This window comes from Saimiri boliviensis, chromosome 8, assembly GCF_048565385.1.
Source record: "Saimiri boliviensis isolate mSaiBol1 chromosome 8, mSaiBol1.pri, whole genome shotgun sequence".
NCBI classification, from domain to species: domain Eukaryota; kingdom Metazoa; phylum Chordata; class Mammalia; order Primates; family Cebidae; genus Saimiri; species Saimiri boliviensis.
The window spans coordinates 108643472-108669580 of record NC_133456.1 but is presented as its reverse complement, the minus strand read 5'-3'; the positions used below and the strand labels follow the sequence as shown (position 1 = coordinate 108669580).

The 26109-nt window shown below is 48.2% G+C and overlaps 1 protein-coding gene across 4 annotated transcripts in view; it reads left to right on the top strand.

Annotated features, from left to right (window-relative positions):
- Nucleotides 1-26109, top strand: part of CAMK1D (calcium/calmodulin dependent protein kinase ID) — a 469993-nt gene that overhangs the window by 400473 nt on the left and 43411 nt on the right. For all 4 annotated transcript variants that reach the window (XM_074405035.1, XM_039478792.2, XM_039478791.2 and 1 more), the window contains 2 exons: nucleotides 3417-3555; nucleotides 11693-11819. In XM_074405035.1, the coding sequence (XP_074261136.1) occupies nucleotides 3417-3555; nucleotides 11693-11819 (266 nt within the window). The remainder of the gene's footprint in view (nucleotides 1-3416; nucleotides 3556-11692; nucleotides 11820-26109) is intronic.

Genomic DNA, 26109 nt, shown 5'->3' with positions numbered 1-26109 from the left:
TCTGCGAGCCTGAAATTGGGATGTGCAGCTCGCCACGATGCCAGACTTCCTTCCTCAGCAGTGATTCTGGGACAGTGGTAGTAGCCCTGTCTACCTTACAACTGGTTTTATGAATGAGTCAGTGCTGGCTGCTGCAACAAAATACCATGTAGACTGGATTAAACAGCAGAAATGTATATTCTCACCGTCCTGGAGGCTGGAAGTCTGGGGGTGCTAGCCTGGAAAGATTATAGTGAGGGTTCCATTCCTGCCTGGGAGGCAGCTGCCTTCTCCTTGTGTCCTCATGGTAAAGAGAGCGTTCTGGTCTCCTTCCTCTTACAGAGACACTGATCCCACCATGGGGACCTCACCTTCTTTTTTTTTTTTTTTTTTTTTTTTTTTTTAAGACAGATTTTCACTCTGTTGCCCAGGCCAGAGTGCAATGGCACAATCTTGGCTCACTACAACATCTGCCTCCCTGGTTCAAGCAATTCTCCTGCTTCATCCTCCTGAGTAGCTGGGATTACAGGCACACGCCATCAAGCCCAGCTAATTTTTGTATTTTTGTAGAGACGGGGTTTCACCATGTTGGCCAGGCTGGTCTTGAACTCCTGACCTCAGATGATCCACCTCCTCTGTCTCCCAAAGTATGAGCCACCGCTCCCAGCTGCACCCTCTTGACTTCATCTAAACCTAATCACCTCCTAAAGACCCCCACCTCCAAACACCATCATCACATTGGGGATTAAGTCTTCAGCATATAAATTCTGGGGATGTAAACATTCAGTTCATAACAGTACCATAGGTTTTTGAAATGCAGGCTTAAGGAGAATTTTGAAACGTACAAAGAGATTTGCAGATTTAAGATATATTTAGTTATAAAAATATATGACAATATCTTTGTCATATTTCCTTATTGGCAAGTTTCTGAACTTTCCCCTTGTGCCTCGGTTTCTAAGGAAACCAAGTTCTTTCCATGAAATGTTCGGAAACAGTTGCAATTTGAAATGTAAGAAGCAGAATGGTAAATGTGCAGGGCATTGAGACTCTGCAACAGTCCACGCTACACTTAGATGCTTGAGTTTCACTGCGTTGCTGCCCTATCGCATTGCCGTTAGACAGGAAATACTTTATGCAGATCTTTTCATTCAGTAGAATTCGTCCATACCTTATATATCATATAGTGTGAGGAATGAGAGGATCTTGGCAGAAGGAGAAGAAGGACAGGTAGGATTTGAGGGAGGCAGAGGGTCATGCAAGGTGTGGATCATGGCGTCCTAAGGGCAGGAGGTGGTAGGAGCAGTGGAAGGGGTGAGCGTTCTGGCCAGAGGTCTTCCAGCAGCTGCAGAGGAGAGGAGGCGGTAGCAGGCAGAATGGTGGGAAGCAGGCCCTGGAAACACCAGTTAGGGAGATCACTACTGACAGGGGACCTCTGCTAGAGGACATGGAAGGGCACAGTCTAAACGGACGCCCCTCTGTTACAGCAAAAGCTACCTCGATTGCCTTCCGGGCATGCTCGCTGCCATGTAATGGACACCCAGGGAATGTTGAGTAAGTGATTGAATAAATAATTAAGTAAATGCAGGCCGAGTGCAGTGGCTCACACCTGTAATCCCTGCACTTTGGGAGGCCGAGGCAGGAGGATCCTTTCAGCCCAGGAGTTTGGGACCAGCCTGCCACATGATGAAACTCTGTCTCTACTAAAAATACAAAATTTAGCCGGGCACGATGGCGCATGCCTGTGGTCCCAGTTACTCGGGAAGCTGAGGTGGGTGGGAAGATCGTTTAAGCCCTGTAGGTCAAGGCTGCAGAGAGCTGTGACCATCCCACTGCATTCCAGCCTGGGCTGCAGAATGAGACCCTGTCTCAAAAATGAGAAGTGAATGCTTCCAGGGCATACAGACTCTCCTTGTCCCTAACAGCAGTCTGCCTCTGTGGTACGTCCTCAAGCTCTGAAGAGTTTCAGATGTTGAAACTTGTTAGAGGAAGTTTCTTGAAAAATGACGGCTGGAGGGAAGTTGGTGTCAGGAGGGACATCCTGGGCTCTTGGCTTACCTAAGCTTGGATCATTTAGACAACGCGGTCGTTAAAATGTAGTTTCTCCCAGTCGCTTCCATTTCTTTCACTCTTTGAATTGCTTTTTTATTTCTCCTGAGCACCTTTCTTTCTTATCTAGATTATCAGTTTGCCTTGGAAATGAAATCTTATCCAAGCACAATATTGCTTGCCACGACTGCAGGTAATGGCAGAGACTAGCATGCAGGCCTTTTACAGCTGCAGCGTTGCGTTCTTTGTTTTTTTAAAAGAAGGTTTCAGTGGATCAGTTATTGCATGTAAATTGCCATGACTTGCAGAAAATGAATCCTTTCTCTGTGTGTATGAGTGTGTGTTACTGTAGGGCTTGTCTTTTGCTTTATCTGTGAAAGCTTTAAGAGTTGTTTTTAAGCTGCTTTTTGATTTTAGTATTTCAAATCTGTCTCATCCTGTTTTTGGAACATGTTTCTCTTGTTTTTCAGTAGTGTTAATAAATCCCTTCAAATTTATTTCCAAGAAGGCTTAATGATCTGAGATGAGTTGGAGGGCCGTGGTTGAGCTGTTTGTATTCTGGCTCTTACACTTCCGTTATTTTGTTGAACTCAGAGTGGCGTCAAATATCAGAGCCGAAAGGTGCCAGAGAGGCTGCCCCCTACCCCGCAAGGCGTCTTGGCCCTTGCCAACCTAATCCCATTTTTAAAAATGTCATAAAATGTTAAATACAATCTGAAATGCAAAGCAAATAAAAAGGATACAGCATCACTCAAACCAAAGCAAAGCAATGAAATATAGTGTTGACTTTTTGCCTTTTTCATAAATCACAAGTGGCTTTGAGGTTCTGATCATTCCAAGGGCATGTTCCTACGCACTGTTGGAAATGGTTGACTAGATTCATCCCCTCATTTACACATAAAAAGATCAAGGTCCAGGGATTCAGGGAGTGTTCATAACTCAGTACGTTAGGAGCAGAACTTGGTCAAACATCCTGTTGGCAGACCAGCGCTTTGCCCACAACACTGTCGGTCATTTAAGGATACTGTCTTATGAAAAGGAGACGTCTTATCCAGTGTCGTCTCCCTGTATCGGAGGATGCTGCTATTCAGGAAGGGTTTTTTTAAAAAAACTTTACATTATCAGAGCAGAACAGAGGCAGAGGCCTGGAGAGACCCAGGCTGGGCCGTGGGTCCTGGTTTTTCAAACTTCCTTTACCTTGGTCCAGTCATTTGCGCTGCTATGGCATGGACACATTTCCTGGGTATAGCTTCTGAGGAATGGGGGTCAACATTTAAACCTGAGACTGGATTCATTTTTGAAATAAAGTTTGGGCCTTTTATCACATTGGAAGCTTTCCCTGCACAATTCAACGGATTCTCTCAAACTCCTAATGTGTTCTTTCTTGCCAGGGTGTCCGGTGGAGAGCTATTTGACCGGATAGTGGAGAAGGGGTTTTATACGGAGAAGGATGCCAGCACTCTGATACGCCAAGTCCTGGACGCTGTGTACTATCTCCACAGAATGGGCATCGTCCACAGAGACCTCAAGGTGAGGCCATCACTCAGCAGCGTCCTGCAGCCACTCTGCAGCCCACCGTGCACCTGTCCAAGAGGGCTGATGCCGGTGGGGGCATGGCTGCTCTGATGTAGAGTGCGTGTGATGGATGGTGGCACTTGTGTCTTTTCAGTTGTCAGGGCCTTTGGGATCCAGACCCACAAGTATCTTGGAAGAAGATGAAGATTCACATGGCTGGCCTCTGTTCATGAGCTTTTACACCCATTATGTAGCCAAAGGGTTGCAGGGAGGTGGGTCGTATATTGCTTCAAGCCCTTCTAAGAGATCGTTTTGCTCAAGACATGTAGGCTGCAGAAACCCTTCTCCCTGTGCGGCTCTGCAGTACCTCTGCCAATTCCAGCCCCATTTCAGCACAACACACTGTGTAAAAGACAGAGAGCAGCAGCGGTCAGACACTGTGAGAGGAAAGCAAAGGGAAACAGAAGGGAAACAGACAGAAGAGGGAGAAGAGAAATAGAAGGGGAAAAGACAGGTTAAAAGAGCTGCGATGGCAGCCGCCTCCCAATATCCTGCAGGTTCCTTTCTTACAGTTTCCTAATGAGGCTTTGGAAAGCCTTCACCCATTGGCACAGAAGGATCTGGGCCGTATATGGGCGTATAGGCCCCTCCCTCCCAGGTCTGTGTAGACACTGAAGGACAGATGTCAAACGTACAGTACTGAAGGGTGGATATCACACTCACGGTACCCAAGGTGGGTATCAGACATATCGACTTGAGAAACAGTAGAAAGCAGTGCAGTTGCCCCAAAGCTGCAATGTGGCTTCATTCTAGGATGTGGACAGGTCCAGCCCCCAGAGCTTACGGCACCAGTCAAGACAAAAATTCCACCCCAGCACGTGTACCCACCACTCATTATAGGCACGAGGATCATATTCTCTTGAAGCTATGCTGTACACAACTGTGGGAAATCAAAATCAATTTAAAGAACCAGTCATAAACCTTCGTATAAACAGTTTCCACACCTGCTACTTGGTATCAAGGAATAAAGTGCTGTAGCTTCTTCTTTCATAAAGACTCAGGGCTGGCTGGGCACGGTGGCTCATGCCTGTAATAGCAGCATTTTGGGAGGCCGAGGCAGGTGGATCATGAGGTCAGGAGTTTAAGACCAGCCTGGCCAAGATAGTGAAACCCCATCTGTACTAAAAATACCAAAATTAGCTGCCTGTAATCCCAGCTACCTGGGAGGCTGAGGCAGAATTGCTCAAACCCAGGAGGCGGAGGTTGCAGTGAGCTGAGATTGCACCGCTATACTCCAGCCTGGGCAGCAGAACCAGACTCTGTTTCAGGAAAACAAACAAACAAACAAAAAACAAAACAAAAAAAACTTACCACCGTGATTTTTCTTCATGTCGTCATGTTCCATTTACCCAGGCAGTGGTTCCTGAATGCTCGCCCACTCAGAATTGTCTAGAGGGCTGTGAAAATAGAGACTACTGCTCCTCCTCCAGCAGTGTGGTTCTGTAGGTCTCTAGGGTGGTCTGAGAGCTTGCCTTTCTAACAGGGCTACAGAGATGAGGATGCCAGTCTGGGAGCTGCTCTTGGAAAACCACTGGATGAGGATCTTTGGGAATCTCAGTGGATCCCTTTCGACTTTCATGCTCCGCAGAAAATACCTGTTCAGGGCCTGGAGGTGCTGGGTAGGGGTAGCTCAGCCGACCTGGCACCTCTGTGCCAGGCCTCAGGGCCTTCTCTACTCTCTTGTGCTCCCACAAATGCCAATTCTGTGCTTCCAGAATACCACAGGCAGCTCTCTCTGAACACATTAGCATGGTGACCACAGGGATGTGGTGCGATGGGCTAGTGTCTGACTTATTAGAAAAATAGTTTCTAACCAGTTAAGCCGTATCCAGGAGGGGCAGTGTTTATGTCTGCCTTAGAAATGCTGATTGGCTGTATGGGAGGTACCGGTTTTAATTAGCACACGTCATGCTTTTGGAGAACTGCTTGCAGCTTCCATCCTGGGGAACCTTAAGATCACCGGGCCTGTCATTATGTAAAGAACATTGCCATTTTAGGACCTTTTTGTGATCTCTTTTCGGAGGCACAGAGGAGTTTGATCTATGAGGAGGAAGTTGAAATTGGACTATTAAATTTGCATAGACAGCTAAGAAAGTTAAAATGAAAACAACCGAGCCCGAGCAATAGAGAGTTTGATCAGGTTAACGTAAGCTTAGTGCAACAATGGGATTCCTGCCCCAGCCCTCCTGCAGTTACACCCCCTCCTCTCTGTAGAAAGCCATGCGATGGCCTGTTGCCCCAGGAAGCTACTAGAGACAATCAGTTGTTCTTTTTGCAAAATGAAGTGACTGAGACTGGAAGTGCCAGCTCCTGCCTCGGTGGTTAGGACGGGTTTCTCAGCCCCTCCGCCATTGGCATTCTGCCCTGGGCACTGTGGGATTTACAGCAGCATCCGGATACCAGTACCACGTCTAGAGTTGTAGCAGCTGCAGATGCCCCTAGGCATTGCCAGATACCCATCCCCTGGGGGGCAAAATTGCCCCTGGTTGAGAATCACTGGATTAGGAATGTGATGGTGGATAACATAAATGTTACCAGAAGTCTGTTGATTACGATCTTTTTTTTTTTAGTTTTATTATTATTATTATTATTATTATACTTTAAGTTCTGGGATACATGCGCAGAACGTGCAGGTTCGTTACTTAGGTATACACGTGCCATGGTGGTTTGCTGCACCCATCAACCCGTCATCTACATTAGTATTTTTCCTAGTGCTCTTCCCCACCTCCCGACAGACCCCAGTGTGTGGTGCTCTCCTCCCTGTGTCTGTGTGTTCTCATTGTTCAACACCCACTTATAAGTGAGAACATGCGGTGTTTGGTTTTCTGTTCTTGTGTCAGTTTGCTGAGAATGATGGTTTCCAGCTTCATCCATATCCCTGCAAAGGACATGAACTCATCCTTTTTTATGGCTGCAGAGTATTCCAGAGTGTGTCTGTGCCACATTTTCTATATCCAGTTTATCATTGATGGACGTTCGGGTTGGTTCCAAGTCTTTGCTATTGTGAACAGTGCTGCAGTAAACCTACGTGTGCATGTGTCTTTATAGATCTTTTTAGAGTTTATTATGTGGATTATTGTAAAGGGTTGGGGTTGATATTCTGACTCAGGTATTGGCCACCAGTTGTCTTGCAAAGATGCTATGATTATGCAGAAAACCTAATTTTTCCGGTGGGTTCCAGACCTCTTTGAACATCAGGAGGAATTGTGATGCAATGTAGGCCACCCAACCCCACGGCCCTCCTGCTGGAGATTGGGGCCTCCCTGAGCCTGCCTCTCCCCCACCATCTTCCCTCCTCCCCCACTCCCATCCCCCAGGAAAAGCCCTGCTGTCTTTACTAAGTTTTGGGCCAATTAAGAGTATTGATCTAAACTGTGAATGACCAGTTAATTTAACCCTCTTGGGCATAATTGGTCTTCAAAAGAGCATTTTATTGACCCAAATGGACCTTTTCTAGGAGGGATGTGTGGGATGCTCTGGCCACCCCTTGCCGGGATTATGCCTTGTTTAGCAGGGTGAAGTCACGTGCTCTCCACCCCTCACCACCTCTGCAGCTGCAGAAGTCCTGGGACAAGGAAGATAAAAAATCAGAAACAACTTTGTCCTCTCTCAGCTCCCATGATTGGATCCTTACTGTTCAGCAAAGGATAATCCCTAAACATCCAGAGAAAGCATGAACCACACGGACTTGATGATGCGAGCATTGCCGCCCATTTTCTAAGCGTGACGGTATTCTTGTTTCCACGGATTGGCCACTTTACTTTCTTTTAAAACTCAGTGGGGCCAGGAGTGGTGGCTTATGCCTGTAATCTCAACACTTTGGGAGGCCGAGGTGGATGGATCTCCTGAGGTCAGGAGTACGAGACCAGCCTGGCCAACAGGGTGAAACCGTGTCTCTATGAAAAATACAAAATTAGCCGGGTGTGATGGCACACGCCTATAATCCTAGCTACTCGGGAGGCTGAGGCAGGAGAATCGTTTGAATCCAGGACGCGGAGGTTGCCGTGAGCCGAGATTGTGCCACTGCACTCCAGCCTGGGCGACAGAGTGAGACTCCATCTCAAACAACAACAACAAACTCATTGGAACCATTGTTCAGCAGACAGTTGATTTTCTTCTAGTCTCCTGCTTCATCCACAGAATTAATGTCACAGTGACTATTAACCGCCATCCCTCAAGTGGCCTTGTCGCCTGGGGCGATACCCGAGGTTTGTTGTCTCATGCCAGGGAAGTTAATGATGCAGACACACGAGTGAGGTTTAGAGCAGAGATTTACTTGGCAAAAGAAAGCAGAGCTCTCCTGCAGAGAGAGGGGTCCCAAGTGGGGTTGTAGTCTGCGGTAAAATGCAGGGGGTTTAGTAGCTGAGCTTGAGGAGGTGGTGTCTGATTTACATAGGGAATGAAAGATTGGGTGGACCAGGTGTGCCATTTGCATCGAGCATGAAAAGCTGGCTGCCCCCATCCCAATCTTTTATTACACCGATGGGTTCTTTGCCTGGCCAGCCACATGATGCCTGTTTCTGTACCATACACGTGGCTGACAAAGAAAAGGGAAGATGGAGCGGCCATGTTGAACACGCCTGGCCCCCGGTGGCCTTTCCTGTTGGCACAGCTGCCAGCGTTCACCCATGAAAGCTTCCAGCTTGCTTACTTATGTTTGCAGCTTGACTTTTCAGGCTGTTCTTTGTTAGAAAAAAAAAAAAATAATGTCTTGGGCTGCTTTTTGTTAGAAGGGAAGCCTGACCGAGGATTCTTTTACCCTCACTATCTGCTGAAATCATTTCTTTCTAGTTCCTGTGTCACCTCAATCGCCTCGGCCTGCCTTCAGCAGGAGTCCTGTCAGCGGGGTGGGGTGGATGAAGAACTTGATCAGATACCAGTGGTGGCGGGATTTTCTGACGTAGCCGACTCTTGCTAAGCCGGGGCCGCTCAGGCCTAGCAGAGGCAGGATAGACAAGGCCAAGGTCAAGCCGAGGAGAGCAGGGGACTCGGAGGAGCCTGCCTCAAGTTCAGTCAAGGAGAGACTCTTGGTTAGTTCTGAAAATGTCTTCACTGCGATAGTGACCTATCAGAATCCCGCCTGTGGAGCTCTGAAATCCACAGCCCTCGGCCCCATCTCAGACCCATTGAAGGACAAGATACCCGGTCAGTGAGCACGCTCACAGGCGACTCTGCCACGCAACAGGCCGAGAACCACTTTTCTAAACAAGTCAAGTCACTCTGTGAACCCAAAACTTCTGAGACAGGTCTCAGTCAATTTATTTTTTTTTTTAGTTTTGAGATGGAGTTTCTCTCTTTTTGCCCAGGCTGGAGTGCAGTGGCGCCATCTCAGCTCACTGCAACCTGCACCTCCCAGGCTCAAACGATTCTCCTGCCTCAGCCTCTTGAGTAGCTGGGATTACAGGTACCCACCACCACACCTGGGTAATTTTGTATTTTTAGTAGAGACAGGGTTTCACAATGTTGGCTAGGCTGGTCTCGAACTCCTGACCTCAGGTGATCCACCCACCTTAGCCACCCAAAGTGCTAGGATTACAGGCGTGAGCCACCATGCCCGGCCAGGTCTCAGTCAATTTAGAAAGTTTATTTTGTCAAGGTTGAGGATGCCCCTGCGGCACAGCCTCAAGAGGTCCTGATGACAATGCGCCCAGCGTGGTTGGTCACAGCTCGGTTTTATACATTGTAGGGAGACATGCGACATCAATCAATACGTGTAAGGTGCGCCTTGGCTTGGTCTGAGGAGGTGGGACAACTCAAAGCAGAGGCTTCAAGGTCTTAGATAGATAAGAGACAAACAGCTGCATGCTTTTCAATCTCTGACTAGCCCTTCACTGAATACAGAATTTACAGGAATTGTCACTCATGCCATAGTCTGGCTCAGTGAAACAACAGGGCAGAGGAAGCAATCTGGTACATTTGTCTCCATTAGCAGAGGGAGGACATCTAACTTCTTTTTTTTTTTTTTTTTTTTTTTTTGGAGTTTCACTTGCATCAGCCAGGCTAGAGTGCAGTGCAATAGTGCGATCTTGGCTCATTGCAACCTCCGCCTCCTAGGTTCAATAAATTCTCCTGCCTCAGCCTCCCTAGTAGTTGGAATTACAGGTATGCACAACCACACCCAGCTAATTTTTGTACTTTTAGTAGAGATGGATTTTCACCATGTTAGCCAGACTGGTCTCGAACTCTTAACCTCAGGTGATCCACCCACCTCAATCTCCCAAAGTGCTGAGATTACAGACATGAGCCGCACCCAGCCAGACTTTTGAGTTTTGTCTGTCCTTTGCCCACAAGAAATTTCCTTTTTGGTGAATCACGAGGGAGGATTGTGGCTTTTTGTCTGTCTTTGTAGCTATGCTATTTAGGAGTAAGACGGAAGCAGGTTTGCATAGTTCCCAGCTTGACTTTTCCCTCTGGTTTAGTAATTTTGGGGTCCTGAGATTTATTTTCTTTTCACACTCTACATAAGAATAGTTACTCAAGTCCGACCCAAAATTCACCACAAACCGCTGACAGAGGGAAGGTGTCTCCCCCTGGGGTTGGTGGGAGAGCCGCATGGGCAGTTCTGTGGGCAGATGCCTTTCCCAAGTCAGATTCTTCCTGCTGTGCTCCCATTAATTTGGTATAAATGACAGAAACGATTCCTTATTCACTGGCTGTGGATTATCTGGGGGGTGGACATTCCTGGACAACAGCAGAGATGACAGTCCTTGACGTTGTCTCCCCCAGTGATAAATCATCACCATGATGATGAATCCAGGAGTCATCAAGTACAACAGCTCTATAAAAAAAAAAAGAAGAAGAAGAAGCAGGCGCCTCTGTGTTCAGCGTGCAGCCAGTAGTGCAGGGACTAGCTCCAAGGCTGTAGCTTTCCAGCCTGCATAAGCCCCACCTGCTTCCTTGCTAGGAGCAATGAGATTCCCCAATTCTTCATAAAACACTACACAAAGGATCCTTCACTGGCTCCCCTGCCAACCCCCGAGCCTCCACTCCCAGCCCCTCCTGTGTGTTGCAGAACTGTAGTGAAGACAGGGACACAAGGACCGTAAGAAATGGAGGAAGGCCTCTGGTGCGCATACCTGCTGCCTGCGCACTGTTGAGAGTAACAGACAAGAGGTGAAATCAACCCACACTTCACAGAAAGGCCAACAGAAGTGTAGAACCCTTAAGGATACACGGCTGGAAAGTGCTGTGTCTTCCAAATTCCAGATTCATTTATTCCGGGAGGACATCCCTCCTCTTCCCTGGCAGGGGAGCGAGCAGGAGCTGGCTGGCCTTAGTGAGGGGCTCAGATGTAGCATATGTCCCAGAACTCCAGGGCACCAGGGGACGTTACTGAGGGCAGAAACAGAGACCCTTGGATTCCAGAAAAAATCACTCGTGAGAAGGAGTAGAGAAGCACCTGCAGTTACTTCATTTCCGGGAGTCTCCTTCCTAACCCCAGACCTGAGTCCACAAGTCTGCAAGGCAGTCAGCTTTCTAGGTGGCCTCAGAATATGGTGTGTTTTATTTGTTTTGTTTCTTGAGATGGAGTTTCACTCTTGTCACCCAGGCTGGAGTGTAATGGCACGATCTCAGCTCACCACAACCTCTGCCTCCCGGGTTCAAGCAATTCTCCTTCCTTCACCACCCAGGTTCAAGCAATTCTCCTGCCTCAGCCTCCCAAGTAGCTGGGATTACAAGCATGCACCACCATGCCTGGCTAATTTCTGTATTTTTAGTAGAGACGGGGTTTCTCCTTGTTGGTCAGGCTGGTCTTGAACTGCCAACCTCAGGTGATCCACCTGCCTCGGCCTCCCAAAGTGCTAGGATTACAGGTGTGAACCACTGGGCGTGGCCTGTTGTGTTTTTTGAAGCAGACAAGATATTAGTAAAGGAAAGGGACTGACATTGATTGAAGGCCTGTCTGTGCCAGACACTGTGCTGGGCTCTCTGCATCGTTTCTGTTGGCTGCTGCTTTAGCTGATGCATCTACTGTATCCAAAGGTCCAAGACATCCTGACATCATGAGTAGGTTTTGCCGTTGAGTGAGTCTTCCACAATTAACTCAGCTTTACACGTGGTTGGTAATTTTTTTTTCTTATTTTCTTTGTAGCCCGAAAATCTCTTGTACTACAGTCAAGATGAGGAGTCCAAAATAATGATCAGTGACTTTGGATTGTCAAAAATGGAGGGCAAAGGAGATGTGATGTCCACTGCCTGTGGAACTCCGGGCTATGTTGGTAAGGACGGTGCATGTGCATGCGCGTGCCTGTGTGTGAGCACGCGCGTGCCTGTGGGTGTGTGATGTCCACTGCCTGTGGACCTCCGGGCTAGGTGGGTAAGGACGGTGCATGTGCAGACGCGTGCCTGTGCGTGTGTGGTGTCGTCACCACGTGTCAACTCAGTCATCCGAAGCATTTGAGCTTGACATGTGATCCCAGCTGCCTTCAATTCCCTTGGGGGAAAGAATAAAAAGATTGAGGGACACTGGAATCAGGTATTCATAGCGGGGAAGTGATTTCCCCTGAAAACTTTTGCACAGTTGGGTAGAAATCCCATTTGATTTGGTTCTGGGCCTGACTGGAGGCTGGGAGTTAATTTGGATGAATCCCAGATTCCATTTCCGGAGATGCTGCATGCATCTGTTTCTGAGTGATTGACAGTGACACACTGAGAGCGATAAGGTGCAGACACAAGCAAACATTCCAAATGTTGAGATAGAAACACTGATGGAGGAACCCGGTTCAGACCTTGACCGAGTCACTCTCATCCGTGAGTCAGCCCTGATCTGTACTGCGATGCGATGCCAGGCATTCCTGTTTTTCCTGAAATCACAACCCCTAGTTCTTTGTACTAAGCATCCAAAGTGCAGCCTTGGCTCACTGCAACCTCCTCCTCCTGGGTTCAAGCAATTCTTATGCCTCAGCCCCCCAGGTAGCTGGGATTACAGGCATAAGCCACCACGCCAGGCCTAATTTAGTATTTTTAGTAGAGACGTGGTTTCTCCATGTTGGTCAGGCTGGTCTCAAACTCCTGACCTCAGGTGATCCACCCGCCTTGGCCTCCCAAAGTGCTGGGGTTACGGGTGTGAGCCGCTACGCCCAGCTCCAGTTGGACTGTTAAGCGTATGCAGTCCGGCAGTTAGAGGAGTGACAGGAAGAAGGCGAAACGGGTGTTGGTACGAGTGCACCAGCATGATGGCCACCCACCTCCTTCCCCAGCTGTGGATTCTCCCTGCGAGGCCCTGGGAACACCATTTTGGATCTTGAGCACAGAAATTGCAGCTTCATCCCTGCTGTCAAGTTTTCCATTGGAACAGGGCAGAGTCCAGCCCTTCTCGGCAGCTGTGAGGGAGGAGGGAGAGAGAGCCACCACTTCTGATTCAGGGACCACACTGTCCCCTGGGCCCAAGCCATGGGCAGAGGGTTGCTGTCTCTTCCCAGCCTAGCATGGTGTCTTTGTATTTAGAAAGAAATGTGTGAATGTAGAGGAGGAAAAGCTTCCATTCCCCTCAGGGCAATCTATAAGTTTATAGCTTGAGTTCAGACTTTTGAAAGGTAGAAGTGTTGGCTTCAATTTGTGAATCACCGTTTTATTATTATTGTTGTTGTTGTTGTTGTTGTTGTTATTTTCTGAGATGGAGTGTTGCTCTTGTTGCCCAGTCTGGAGTACACTGGTGTGATCTTGGCTCACTGCAACCTCTGCCTCCCAGGTTCAAGTTATTCTCCTGCCTCAGCCTCCTGAGTAGCTGGGATTACAGGCACGTGCCACCACACCTGGCTAATTTTTGTATTTTTCGTAGAGATGGGGTTTCGCCGTGTTTGCCAGGCTGGTCTCGAACTCCTAACCTCAGTGATCCGCCCACCTTCGCCTCCCGAAGTGCTGGGATTACAGGCATGAGCCACTGTGCCCTATCTAAATGACTATTGGGAGCTGCATTGTTAATTCTGCCGACATGAAGCTATTGCTTCCATTTAAATGAGCTCTCTAATAATGAAGAAACCCAAAATGGTGCTCTTTTTCGAAGTATCCCATTGCACAGGGTGCCTTAGGAGAAGGCAGCAGGACGGTAAGCACTTTGAACTTCACCCTTTTACGTGTGGTGGCGGCCTGGATTGTACGCGCCCTTTACAAGGACCGTGACCTGTGGAGGCGCCGCATCACTTCACTGATACCAAGAGGTGCAGGGCATCCCCATTGACATCACTGAGTTGTGGGCGGCTCATAGGGCCGGCTCTGCTAACGCCAGCATGTTCTCCAGTAGATTGTGGCTCATGGGCCATGCAGATTCATGTGAGGCAGTGTATTTCAGGAGCAACATTACAATACAGGTACGAAGGCTGCGCACAGTGGCTCATGCCTGTAATCCCAGCATCTTGGGGAGGCCAGAGTGAGAGGAACACTTGAGCCCAGGAGTTCGAGACCAGCCTGGGCAATGTAGTGAGACCACTGTCTCTTTAAAAATAAATTAGGCTGGGCACAATGGCTCACACCTGTAATCCCAGCAATTTGGGAGGCCGAGGCGGGTGGATCATGCGGTCAGGAGTTCAAGACCAACCTGGGCAAGATGGTGAAACCCCATCTCTACTAAAAATACAAAAAAATTTACCTGGGCATGGTGGTGGGCACCTGTAATCCCACCTACTTGGGAGGCTGAGGCAGAGAATTGCTTGAATCCAGGAGGCAGAGGTTGCAGTAAGCCAAGATCACACCACTGCACTCCAGCCTGAGTGACAGAGTGAGACTCCATCTCAAAAAAAAAAAAAAAATAGCTTGGTGGGGTGCCACACACCTCTAGTTCCAGCTATTTGGGAGGCTGAGGCAGGAGGATCACTTGAGCCCAGGAGTTTGAGGTGGCAGTGAACTATGAGCATACCACCATACTCCAGCCTGGGCAACAGAGTGAAACCCTATTTCTAAAAAATACAGGAATGAGAGGGATCATCAAGGGTTGGAATGACCAGGGGAAAACTTCTGGAGGATGTAGATTTGGAGGACAGGTAAGACTTAAGCAAAAGTAAAGAGAGTGGCAGGTGCAGAGCAGGCAGGCGAAGCAGAGGCCCAGAGTCGCAGGCTGCTGCTTGGAGGATCTGGGAGAAGTGAACAGACTCCCGGGGCTTGGAGAGAGGACTGGCACAATTGTACTTGGTGATCACCAGATGGGCCATCTGGTAGAAAGTGGCTCTTCGGGATACCGTGATGGTTTCCAGTATGGTATTGACCAGTAACATTCCCCTTGGTGTCGGCAACAAGAGATAAAAGTCAGCTGAGGACATTATTAAAATTATGTATATTGCATGCTCAGCTGCATTAATTAAAATATCTGAATCAGTAAACGTCAGTAGTAAGTCACAGAAAACATCCATATCAATCATGTAATTGGCGAGACAGGAGATGATACACTGGTGGAGGACAGCCTGTTTTCTATCTTTATCTTTTCTTTTTTTAAGAGACAGGGTCTCGCTCTGTCCCCCCAGGCTGGAGTGCAGTGGTGTGATCATAGCTCACTGCAGCCTCGACCCCACCTCCCTCTGGTCTCAGGTGATCCTCTCACCTCAGCCTCTTGCACAGCTGGGACTACAGGTGCACACCACCACACCTGGCTAATTTTTAAAACTTTTGTAGATACAGGGTCTGACTTTGTTGTTTAGGCTGGTCTCAAACCCCTGGGCTCAAGGATTCTCCTGCCTCAGCCTCCCAAAGTGCTGAGATTACAGATGTTTGCCACTGGGGCTAGTTGAGAATGTTTTTGTGTGTGTGTTTTGGTTTGTTTGTTTGTTTGTTTGTTTGTTTGTTTGAGACAGAGTCTCTCTCTGTTGCCAGGCACTAGGCTGGAGTGCAGTGGCACGATCTGGGCTCACTGCAGTCTCCGCCCTCTGGGTTCAAGCAATTCTCCTGGCTCAGCCTCCCGAGTAGCTGGGACTACAGAAGCGCGCCACCACGCCCAGCTTATTTTTGTATTTTTAGTAGAGACAGGGTTTCACCATGTTGGCCAGAATGGTCTCAATCTCTTGACCTCGTGATCCGCCCACTTCGGCTTCCCAAAGTTCTGGGATTACAGGCGTGAGCCACCACTCCCGCCATTGAGAATGTTTTTTATTGAGCCTTGTTCAGTCATAGTTCATCACCTAGCAATATTTTGGGTGGAGTGCACAGCCACAGCCACACTATTCCATGATGGATGTCACTCAGAAATAAGAAGGAACATTTACGGCTGATGGGTTGTTCTGTCTGGAAGCAGAAGTGCACACTGGTGCTTTCTTTGGGCTGTTACGTTCCTGAGGCTGTCAGGGAAGGAATCGTTCATTTCCTTCCGGAACTTAGTTGCAGTGTTGCCTGCAAAGCCTCGCTAGACATCTTTGGTCTAGCTCAGCCTTAACTTGCCTAAAATAGTTTAAGCATGTTTCATCTTGTTCTTCTCTAAAAGGAGATAGAGAACAGTTGGTCAACATCTCAGTGTATTTTTTCAGTGAGTTAGAGGATTGGTGTTAATTCAGGGATCACTGCACTTCTAGAAGTTGATGTGGGGCTTGGGATTATGATGAACTCTTGGAAACTCGGGGTTCCATGCAGCACAGTGTCGGGGTGAGCACCTCCATCCTCAGAGCTGCCCAGCTGATAGTTGGTGGCAGTCACCACACCAAGTGTCCTCTCTCTGCCATTGGTTAGATGGGAAGGAGGCCTGCACCTTTCACTTAAACTTGAGGATTCTCAGTTTCTTGTATGTAAAATAAATGGGCTGGGCTAAACATCTCCTGTGATTTCTTTCTGGTTTCAACATTGCACGTTTCTATAGACTTGTGAGTTAGTATCTTCAAGTGTGTAAATATCCACGTGTCGAGGATCCCGGCCATCATCTTTCCCATCTTTACCCCAAATAGACAGGCAGAAGGATTCAGCCGATGGGCTCCCCCGCTACTGTCTTCGGAGTAACCTCGATTCTTTTCCTTTTCCCCTATAGCACTTCCATTCCTAGTTCTTTAATCTTCAGTCCTCAGTGTGGTGGCTCCCCAACAGAGCTGGATTTTTATTTGTTTCTCACTTAAATACCATATTTTGGTCCGTGACTGTAAGCATTACATCATTGTTCTCACCCTCTTCGACTGTTAGTGTCGAAACAGGGTTTTTTTGTAACTGAGAAATTGTCATACAGGGCACAGAGGAGTAGGCGGAACATTCAGATGAGAGTTTTCTCTTTCTCAGCAGCTCCTCGGCGACAGCCCACAGAGAGCATTTGATCACGCCGTGGGCGGCAGCCAGGCCCCCCGTGTTGGAGAGGACAGGCCCCCGCTAAGCTGGGAGACCTGTAGGACCCGCTCCTTTTCGTGGACCTGACTCAGTGTACGTGGGCCACGTAATCCCAGCCCGGCTTCGAGGATCCCCATCCCACACATACCGCCCCACAGAGTCACTCTGAACACAGTGTTTTTAAGGCACTTGTCTTCCTTCTGGAATTGCTTCTTTAAACACTTGACGTGGGGTGGAGGTCACACTTTGTGACCTGGGACCGCTTTGTCATGATGGGAAAGGGGGATGGCGCATTGTGTAGCTCCGTTCTTTCTTTGTAATTATTAAAAACCCCAAATCCTGGAATGACTCTAGCAGTCTTCTTAATCAGATTTCAGAAGAAAAGCTTGGCGTAAGTACAGAGTAGGCATCATGTGGTGGTCACACCCCAGGTAGGCTCCCTTGGGAACCCCGAGAAGGACCGCACAGCAGGGCCGTTTGTGGCCACATTGCTCTGAAACACCTTCCTCTGCACGGTTGACTTCTTCCATCCCTCCGAGTCCCAGGGCACTCCCGAATTTCAGAAGCCCAGCTACCGCCCGCTCCTCCCTCCCTGTTCCTTAGCCTTACTCCTCCGTGTTTGGCTTTGGGAGCATTTGAACAGCAGTCCTGGCCCAGATGAGAATGGTAATTACATACCACTATGGTGTTTTCATGAGGACTTCTCATGCCTGTGGTGAAATTCGAGGCTACTGGGAAAATCAGGTTAAGCTGCTCTTTGGCGATCCTTCCTTTCTTTCTTTCTTTTTTTTTTCTTTTTGGAGACGGAGTCTCACTGTGTTGCACAGGCTGGAGTGCAGTAGCACAATCTCAGCTCACTGCAGTCTTCGCCTCTCGGGTTCAAGTGATTCTCCTGCCTCAGCCTCCCGAGCAGCTGGGATTCTCCTGCCTCAGCCTCCCAAGCAACAGGTGCATGCCACCATGCCTGGCTAACTTTTATATTTTAGTAGAGACAGGGTTTCACCATGTTGGCCAGGCTGGTCTCGAACTCCTGACCTCAGGTGATCTGCTGGCCTCAGCCTCCCAAAGTGCTGGGATTACAGGCATGAGCCACCGCACCTAGCCTTGATCACATTTTTAATATAATTATCTTTTTGCCATTATGATCTATTGCTAAAGGCAATACATTCTTCATGAATGACAGCTCTAGGTGAGGGAGGCTATACCAACAGAAAAGATGGCAGCCGTCCCGAGAGCCTTCTCGTCTCCCATGGCTTTGCGGGGAAGACAAACCATAGGGAACGATCCTGGGTTTCAACCTGATTTTTACTTGCCAGCAGTCAGGATTGCAATACTAGAATCCTGGGTGAGGCAACAGCTGTTTATTAAGATACTCACAGTAAAGTCCGTCATTCTCTGATTTTTTTCTTTTTTTAATTCCCCTGCCGCTGCAAATTCCGCTACTGACAGGAAGGCGACCTGACCAGGCACATTCAGTGTCACCTCCTTGTCTTGATGCCATTCTTACTAAGTCCAAATTCTCCCCTGAAATGTGTGTCTGAGGTTCTAACAACACAGAAGCTTCATTTGATTTTTCCTCATCTTTAAGTTCTGCTTAGCAACTCTGAAAAGGCCACTGCTGTGTAGAAATGTCATCTTTCTCTCTCACTGTTTGAAAGAAATCTCGGCCAGGCGCGGTGGCTCATGCCTGTAATCCCAGCATTTTGGGAGGCTGGGGCGGGCAGATCACGAGGTCAGGAGATCAAGACCATCCTGGCCAACATGGTAAAACCCCATCTCTACTAAAAATAAAAATCAAAACAAAATTAGCCAGATGTGGTGGCATGTGCCTGTAGTCCCAGCTACTCAGGAGGCTGAGGCAGGAGCCTGACTTGAACTTGGGAGGCTGAGGCAGGAGAATGACTTGAACGCAGGAGGTGGAGGCCGCAGTGAGCCAAGATTATGCCATTGCATTCCAGCCTGGGCTACAGATCGAGACTCCATCTCAAAAAAGAGAAAAGAAAAGAAATCTCGCCTCTTCTCTGCTATGCAGTATCACAAACTTTAGAAACTCAGTTGCAGTTTGATTCAGTAGCCAGCGTTCCCTCCTCCACTGGCAGGGAAGCACTGCTTCCTCCCACTTCTTGGTGGGAGTCCCTCAAGGACAGGAAGACCGGCTGTGACCTGAGCTTCTAGGCCTGGACACAGATGGCCGACGGCATTGTTTACGCTGCGGGGCCGTGTGCGGCTCTGGCATGCGGAGTTCCAGTTCTTCTCCTTGCAGGCATAACTCTAGGACAGAGTGGCAGGTGCCTCTCAAGACGGGAAACTGAGGCATAGGCAAGCTAATGAATCCTCTAGTTTACCCTGGCACAGAGCCCAGCCTAGGTTCCTGCTCTCTGATTCCATGCTGGAGCTGATAACAGACTTGTATTTAGAGTAAATTCAGTATTTTCAGTTTGGTTTTTGGTTTTTGATTTCTTTCTTTTTCTTTCTTTCTTTCTTTTTTCTTTCTTTCTCTTTCTTTCTTTTTTTGAGACTCTCTAGCTCTGTCACCCACGCTAGAGTGAAGTGGAGCAATCTCGGCTCACTGCAACCTCTGCCTCCTCAGTCCAAGTGATTCTCCCACCTCACCCTCCGGAGTAGCGGGGACTACAGGTGTGTGCCACCACACCCGGCTAATTTTTGTACTTTTAGTAGAGATGGGGTTTCATCACGTTAGCCAGGCTGATCTGGAACTCCTGACCTCAAGTGATCTGCCCACCTCGACCTCCCAAAATGCTGGGATTGCAGGCGTGAGCCACCGTACCCGGCTTGGTTCTGAACTGCTGGCTTTTACCTTCTTGCATTGAGAACTGCCCCTGTCCCTCCAGGCTGCTCCCTCCTGATGTGTCACCATCACGCCCACTGGAGGGGTCATGTGTAAAGGACAGAGAGGAGAGGTCACACAGACATCCATGGAAATGAACAAGCACCCTGAACGTGGGCTTCCTAGCAGGGTGAGGGCTTCACAGTTTCCTCCACCCTCTTAGCAGAAACTGCTTCTTGGCACGTCCTTGGGGCTCAGGCAAGGGAAAATTCTTTTCTGTTTCATGAGAGCATGAAGATTGATTACTGCGGGCCCCACACCCACAAGACAGCTCCTGTCTTAGTTTTCAGTTCCGCTTGGTTACGCCTTTTTCTTTTCTCTTCTTTGGTAAGGAAAATCGGCAGTTTTATTGTTTTAAAAACAAGATGAAAGGTTTCTGAAATTTTTTTTTTAAAGTCTGTGGAGTCCTTCCCTTCGCCAGGAATACTTGCTCTAAATCAATATAAAGTAGCTTGGTTTATAGAAAGTGTTTCCTGCAAAGTGGAATTTTCCGTAAGTGGGCTGGTGGTGAGTCTCACAGTAGTAAATCCAGTTATTTTAAATTCTCAACCTAGTGTTGTCTAAAGAGCATGAGTTAGGCGTGGGCTCTGAGAAGGACCACATCTGTCCACAGAGGTCTCTGATGGCTTCTGGGACACTCTAGTGAGGCTGTGTGGTTTACATGGAGCTTAACTTTTATTTACTGGTGTAAACTTAATAAGCCAATGGGGTATTGTTGTGTCAGGAATAGCAAAGAAAGCTGAGTTAATAGCACCTGTGATCTGAGCAGGAGGAGTTCTGAGCGATCATGGAACAAGGTCATTCTTTCTGTTCTTTCCCTGAGTCTATATTTAGAGTAAATTCAGTATTTCAGTTTAGTTTTTGATTTTTTTTTTTTTTTTTTTTTTTTTGAGATGCAGTCTCGCTCTGTGGCCCAGGCTGGAGTACAGTGGCACCATCACAGCCCACTACAACCTCCGCCTTCTCAGTCCAAGCGATTCTCCAGCCTCAGCCTCCGGAGTAGCTGGGACTGCAGGTGTGCGCCACCACGCCCAGCCCCAATTTTTGTATTTTTAGTAGAGATGGGGTTTCATCATGTTGGCCAGGCTGATCTGGAACTTGTGACCTCAAGTGCTCTGCCCACCTCAGCCTCCCATAGTGCTGGGATCGCAGGCGTGAGCCACTGCACCCGGCCTGGTTCTGGATGTTGGCTTTCACCTTCTGGCATTTCACCTTCTGCCCCTGTCTGCCCAGGCTGCCCCCTCCTAATGTGCCACCATCCTCTGCCCACTGGAGCAGTCAGTCCCAAACTTCCTTGGAGAAAAGGTCTTTTTTTTTTTGAGATGGAGTTTCACTCTTGTTGCTCAGGCTGGAGTGCAACGGCGTGATCTCAGCTCATGCAACCTCTGCCTCCCAGGTCCAAGCTATTCTCCTGCCTCAGCCTCCCAAGTAGCTGGGACTACAGGCACCCACCACACATCTGACTCATTTTTGTATGTTTAGTAGAGATGAGGTTTCACCATGTTAGTCAGGCTGGTCTTGAACTCCTGACCTCAGGTGATTCACCCACCTCAGCCTCCAAAATTGCTGGGATTACAGGCGTGAGGTATCTTGCCCGGCAAAGAAAAGGTCTTAAAGGGAGAGTAACGTGAGTGACAAACACAGTCACACATTGAGAATTAGGGTGAATTCTGCCTTGCTCCTCCAAGTTCCTGTCTGAAATCACGTGTTCATGAAGGGTGTTTGGCAGCTGCCCCTTCTTTCACCTGATACAGCTGGCAGTTGCCTCCGTTCCCAAATTCATTTGTTCCCCACTGTATCCTGTTATTTTTCCTTGTACCTACTCACCAAAAATATTTCAGGCAGCAAAGTTGATGTGTAGCCCAGTCGTCTGGAATTTAGAAGACACTTCTTTGTAGAAATGATGATGTGTGGCAACGAGCTTGCATTCAGTTGAATCACCGAGTGCTGACCCATCAGGACCTGCAGAGATGAGGGCTGTGCCCTGCCCTCTAGCAGCAGGCAGTCTGCTGTTTGGCAGTGGGATTTATGCGGCAGTAAAGGGATAGTTGAGGTACAGTGGGAGCCACAGGAGGCCAGTGTGTTACAGGATTTTGGTGCATGGACCAGGGAACCCAATTGTACCCAGTGCAAGTCTACTGAGGACAGCTGCCCCCACCCTAACCTCATACTCTGCAGCTCCAAAACGCTGGCTTTGGCCAGGCCTAAGGGGCAACCTGAAGGCTGGACCTGCTTCCTGGCTTACATGTCTCTTTCAGTATCTCCAGGTAGGTGGGTTTCCCGACAGCCACTGACAGAGCCCCCAGGGACTCTCCCTTGTCACTTGAGAGGATGTCCTTTCTGTCGTGGCTGGGCCCGGAGGCTAGGTCCTTCCTTTCCTGCCCTGTCTGGGGACTGGGGACGTTCTTACACAAGCCATGAAGCCTTTCAGTGACAGCATATCTTTGTCGGTAGCTCCAGATAAGGAAGAACTCAGAGCGTCCCTCTTGCAGGAGGCATGGGAGCAGCGGGGGGTCATCGTCAGGTCCTCCCATCGTGCGTCAATTTACATTCCAGCATGGGCAACGGAGAGAGATTCCTTCTCAAAGAAATCGTGTTCTCTTCTAATTGCTGCCTGTAATTAGAAGAGAATATGATTTCTCTGTGACTAGGAAGCTCTTGGGTATCTCCCGGCAGCACAGGCCAGGAGATGGAACTGTGGCTGCATAGCTCAGAGCCCTCATCACTTTCCGAGGCTCTGGAGGGACTATGCTCAGCACCTCCTTGGTCTGGAAGCTCATTGGTCTTCGACAGGTTTGTAAATTGGACGCTGTGATTTTTTTGGAATTACAGAAGAGTTCTGGCCATGTGGTGTCAGACTGATAACATAACACCGGGAGGTTTGGCTGGTTTTCAACAGGAAAACTGGCCTCTGAAAAGATCAGAGTGAGAAGTAGACTCTCCCAGGGCTATGTGCTTCACCACAGCTGAGACAGGAGAATGGGTGGGTCCGGAGTTATGCCAGATGCGCCAGGTGAATTTAGCAGGTTGGTGAAACAGTACAGCCGACTGCCAATTACAGGAGGTGAGCAGGAGAGAAAAGATCCCTGTGAATCTCCACAGTTTGGCCTCATTTGGCCACCCTATCAGAGTGCCAGGAGGGTGTTGCCTGAGACTGTATCTTTTCCATGAATTTCTGTGGGATAAAAAGTAGTTATTTGAAGTGGTCTTGATGGACTTTTTAAAACAATGTTTCAAACGACCCTTGATTCCAACAATCACAAATCTAATTAGAATTTAGGCTACGGGTGTGTGTTCCATTAGCAATTTTAAAACTATTTCATGTTGGTGGGAATATTATTTCCAATTCGGTTTGCATTGTCTTGGTAATGTGGCACTTCTGTCTTCACAGCCGGGTTTGTTTCCAGGTGCTATTAAGAAGGTCACCAGAGGATAAACAGTTTACCCATCTCTAATTGGTTAAAAAATCTTTGTGTTTTGTCGATCTATGTAACACAGACAAGATACAACACCAAAAAGGGCAAGAAATGTACATTCTTGTTCAAATTCTTGACACAAATATGTAAATTTCCATCCCCAATATTGTCATCCTGATATTTACTTGTTAATGATTTAGAACTTCCCACATAACAACCATGCTGTTATCCAAAGCTGAAATCTTTTATACTTATTTATTTATTTGAGAGACAGGGTCTCACTCTGTTGCCCATCATGCAATGGCACAATCATAGCTCACTGCAGCCTCCAACTCTGGGGTCAAGTGATCCTTCTACCTTAGCCTCCCAAAGTGCTGGATTATAGGCATGAGCCACCGCATGTGGCCCAGGAATCTTCTCTTAACCATATGCTTGATGTTATAAGCTTTACCATTTAAGCAGAGTCTCATGTTTTAAAAATTGTTTAAGTGTAGTTAGTCCGTGGCTTCAAGAATCTAAACATCTCGGCTGGGCACGGTGGCTCATGCCTGTAATCCTAGCACTTTGGGAGGCCAAGGTGGGCAGATCACCTGAGGTCAGGAGTTCGAGACCAGCCTGGCCAACATGACGAAACCCCATCTCTACTAAAAATACAAAAAGTAGTTAGGCATAGTGGTGGGTGCCTGTAATCCCAACTACTTGGGAGGCTGAGGCAGGAGAATTGCTGGAACCTAGTTGGCGGAGGTTGCAGGGAGCTGAGATCACGCCATTTGCATTCCAGCATGGGCAACAGAGCAAGGTTCCTTCCCAAAGGGAAAAAAAAAAAAAAAAATCTAATCTAACCATCTCAAGTAACACCCAAGCATAAAAATTAACCCCTTGCTTTTCCAGTCTGTATATGCCTTGTACAACAGCCCAGTGTGTCGGCAGAGTTGCCAGATTGAGAGTGAAATGTGTCATGTGCAGGTGTCCCTCGATGTGTCGATGTCTAGGAAAAAAAAAAAAAAAGTCTTTATTCCTTTGTTTTCCGAACAATGGATGGTGGCCAGTATGTTCCTCATTCTAACAGATGATGACAAAGGGGAGGAGGTTGTTCTCTTAAAGGATTCTCCTTCCCTCCCACCATGCACGATGCTGGACAGCTGCGAGCAGAGAGCACTCACGAGAACACAGAGTATTCGCGCTTCCTGGGCGGGAAGCCTGCTCTGCGGTGGCTGTGGCCTCGCAGTCCTGCTGTCTTCCTTGGCTAGGGCATCGGCCAGGTCTTTGCTCAGAGGCTGTGGAAGCAGCTGTTGGAGGCAGCACGGCTTCCTCCTCTGTGCTCCTTCCTCGTGTGTCTGCTGCTGTTGGGCATCTCTCTTCACCGCCTGCGTCTGTTTCCAAGTGCATCACAATCACCAGAAGATAGATAGTTTACCCATCTCTGGTTGGTTCAGAAATATTTGTATTTTGTTGGTCTGTGTGACACAGATAAGACACAACACCAAAAAGGACAAGAAATGTCCATTCTTTTTCCACTTCTTGACACAAATATATAAATTTCAACGGTGTCATCCTGAGATTTACTTGTTAATAATTTAGAACTTTTCCCCCGTAACAACCATGCTGTTATCCAAAGCAGAAATCTTTTATTTTATTTTTATTTATTTATTTTAGAGACAGGGCCTCACTCTGTTATCCAGGCTGGAGTGCAGTGGTGCAGTTAGAGCTCACTGCAGCCCCCACCTCTGGACACTTAGCACGGGGCGGGAGGTTGTGCTCTCAAGCTTGTCCTGAGCTCCCAGCGCCTCTATGCCATTGGACATCTGGTTCAGTAGAGTGGCCGGGTCAGGCTGCTGTGCTGTCTTGCTGAAGAGCTTTGCAGATTCCTATGGTCTGGAATCTAGGGCCTCTACCCGCTAGCTTGGCCCTGCCCTCCCGACTCATGCTGTCAGCTCTGCAGAGGGGAAGTTGATCAGGCGTTGCTGTAGGAGCCTTCTCTGCCTCATGGACACTTGCCATCAGGCCACAAGGCTGGCCTTGGAGGGTCCTTGGAGATGCCGTCGCTTCTCATGCCATCTGTGCTCACCTGGCCACTTGGACCAGAGTTCCAGCTCAGGAGGAGCATGCCTCCTAAATCAGAAAGACGTTAACTGTGGTCAGTGGCTCCCTTCTGTCAGTTCTCATAATACAAGAGTCTAAGATACATGCTCTTAGCAGTCACGGCGGACAACCCATTGCCCTGTCATCCAAGGGCAGACCCTCCCTGGCTTTGTAGTTCTGTCTCTCATTTTCCTGCCTCATTGAGGGTCAACATAGCAAAGAAAGGATGTGCAGATTTATTTATTTTGCTCTTGTTTAAAAAAAATAAAAATTAGGCCGGGCACGGTGGCTCAAGCCTGTAATCCCAGCACTTTGGGAGGCCGAGATGGGTGGATCACGAGGTCAAGAGATCGAGACCATCCTGGTCAACATGGTGAAACCCCGTCTCTAGTAAAAATACAAAAAATTAGCTGGGCATGGTGGCACGTGCCTGTAATCCCAGCTACTCAGGAGGCTGAGGCAGGAGAATTGCCTGAACCCAGGAAGTGGAGGTTGCGGTGAGCCGAGATCATGCCATTGCACTCCAACCTGGGCAACAAAAGCGAAACTCTGTCTCAAAAAAATAAATAAATAAATAAAAATTGCAAGCATGGTGACTCACACCTGTAATCTCAGCACTTTGGGAGGCCAAGTTAGGCGGATCACGAGGTCAAGAGAGCGAGATCGTCCTGGCCAACATGGTGAAATCTGGTCTCTACTAAATACAAAAATTAGTTGGGTGTGGTGGCGCGTGCCTGTAGTCCCAGCCACTCAGGAGGCTGAGGCAGGAGAATCTCTTGAACCCAGGAGGCGGAGGTTGCAGTGAGCAGAGATTGTGCCACTGTACTCCATCCTTGGTGACAGAGTGAGACTCTGTCTCAAATTAATTAATTAATTAAAATAAAATAAAAATCTGATAGGAAGTGTGGGGCAGTTGGAGACCAAAGTCACTTGTGG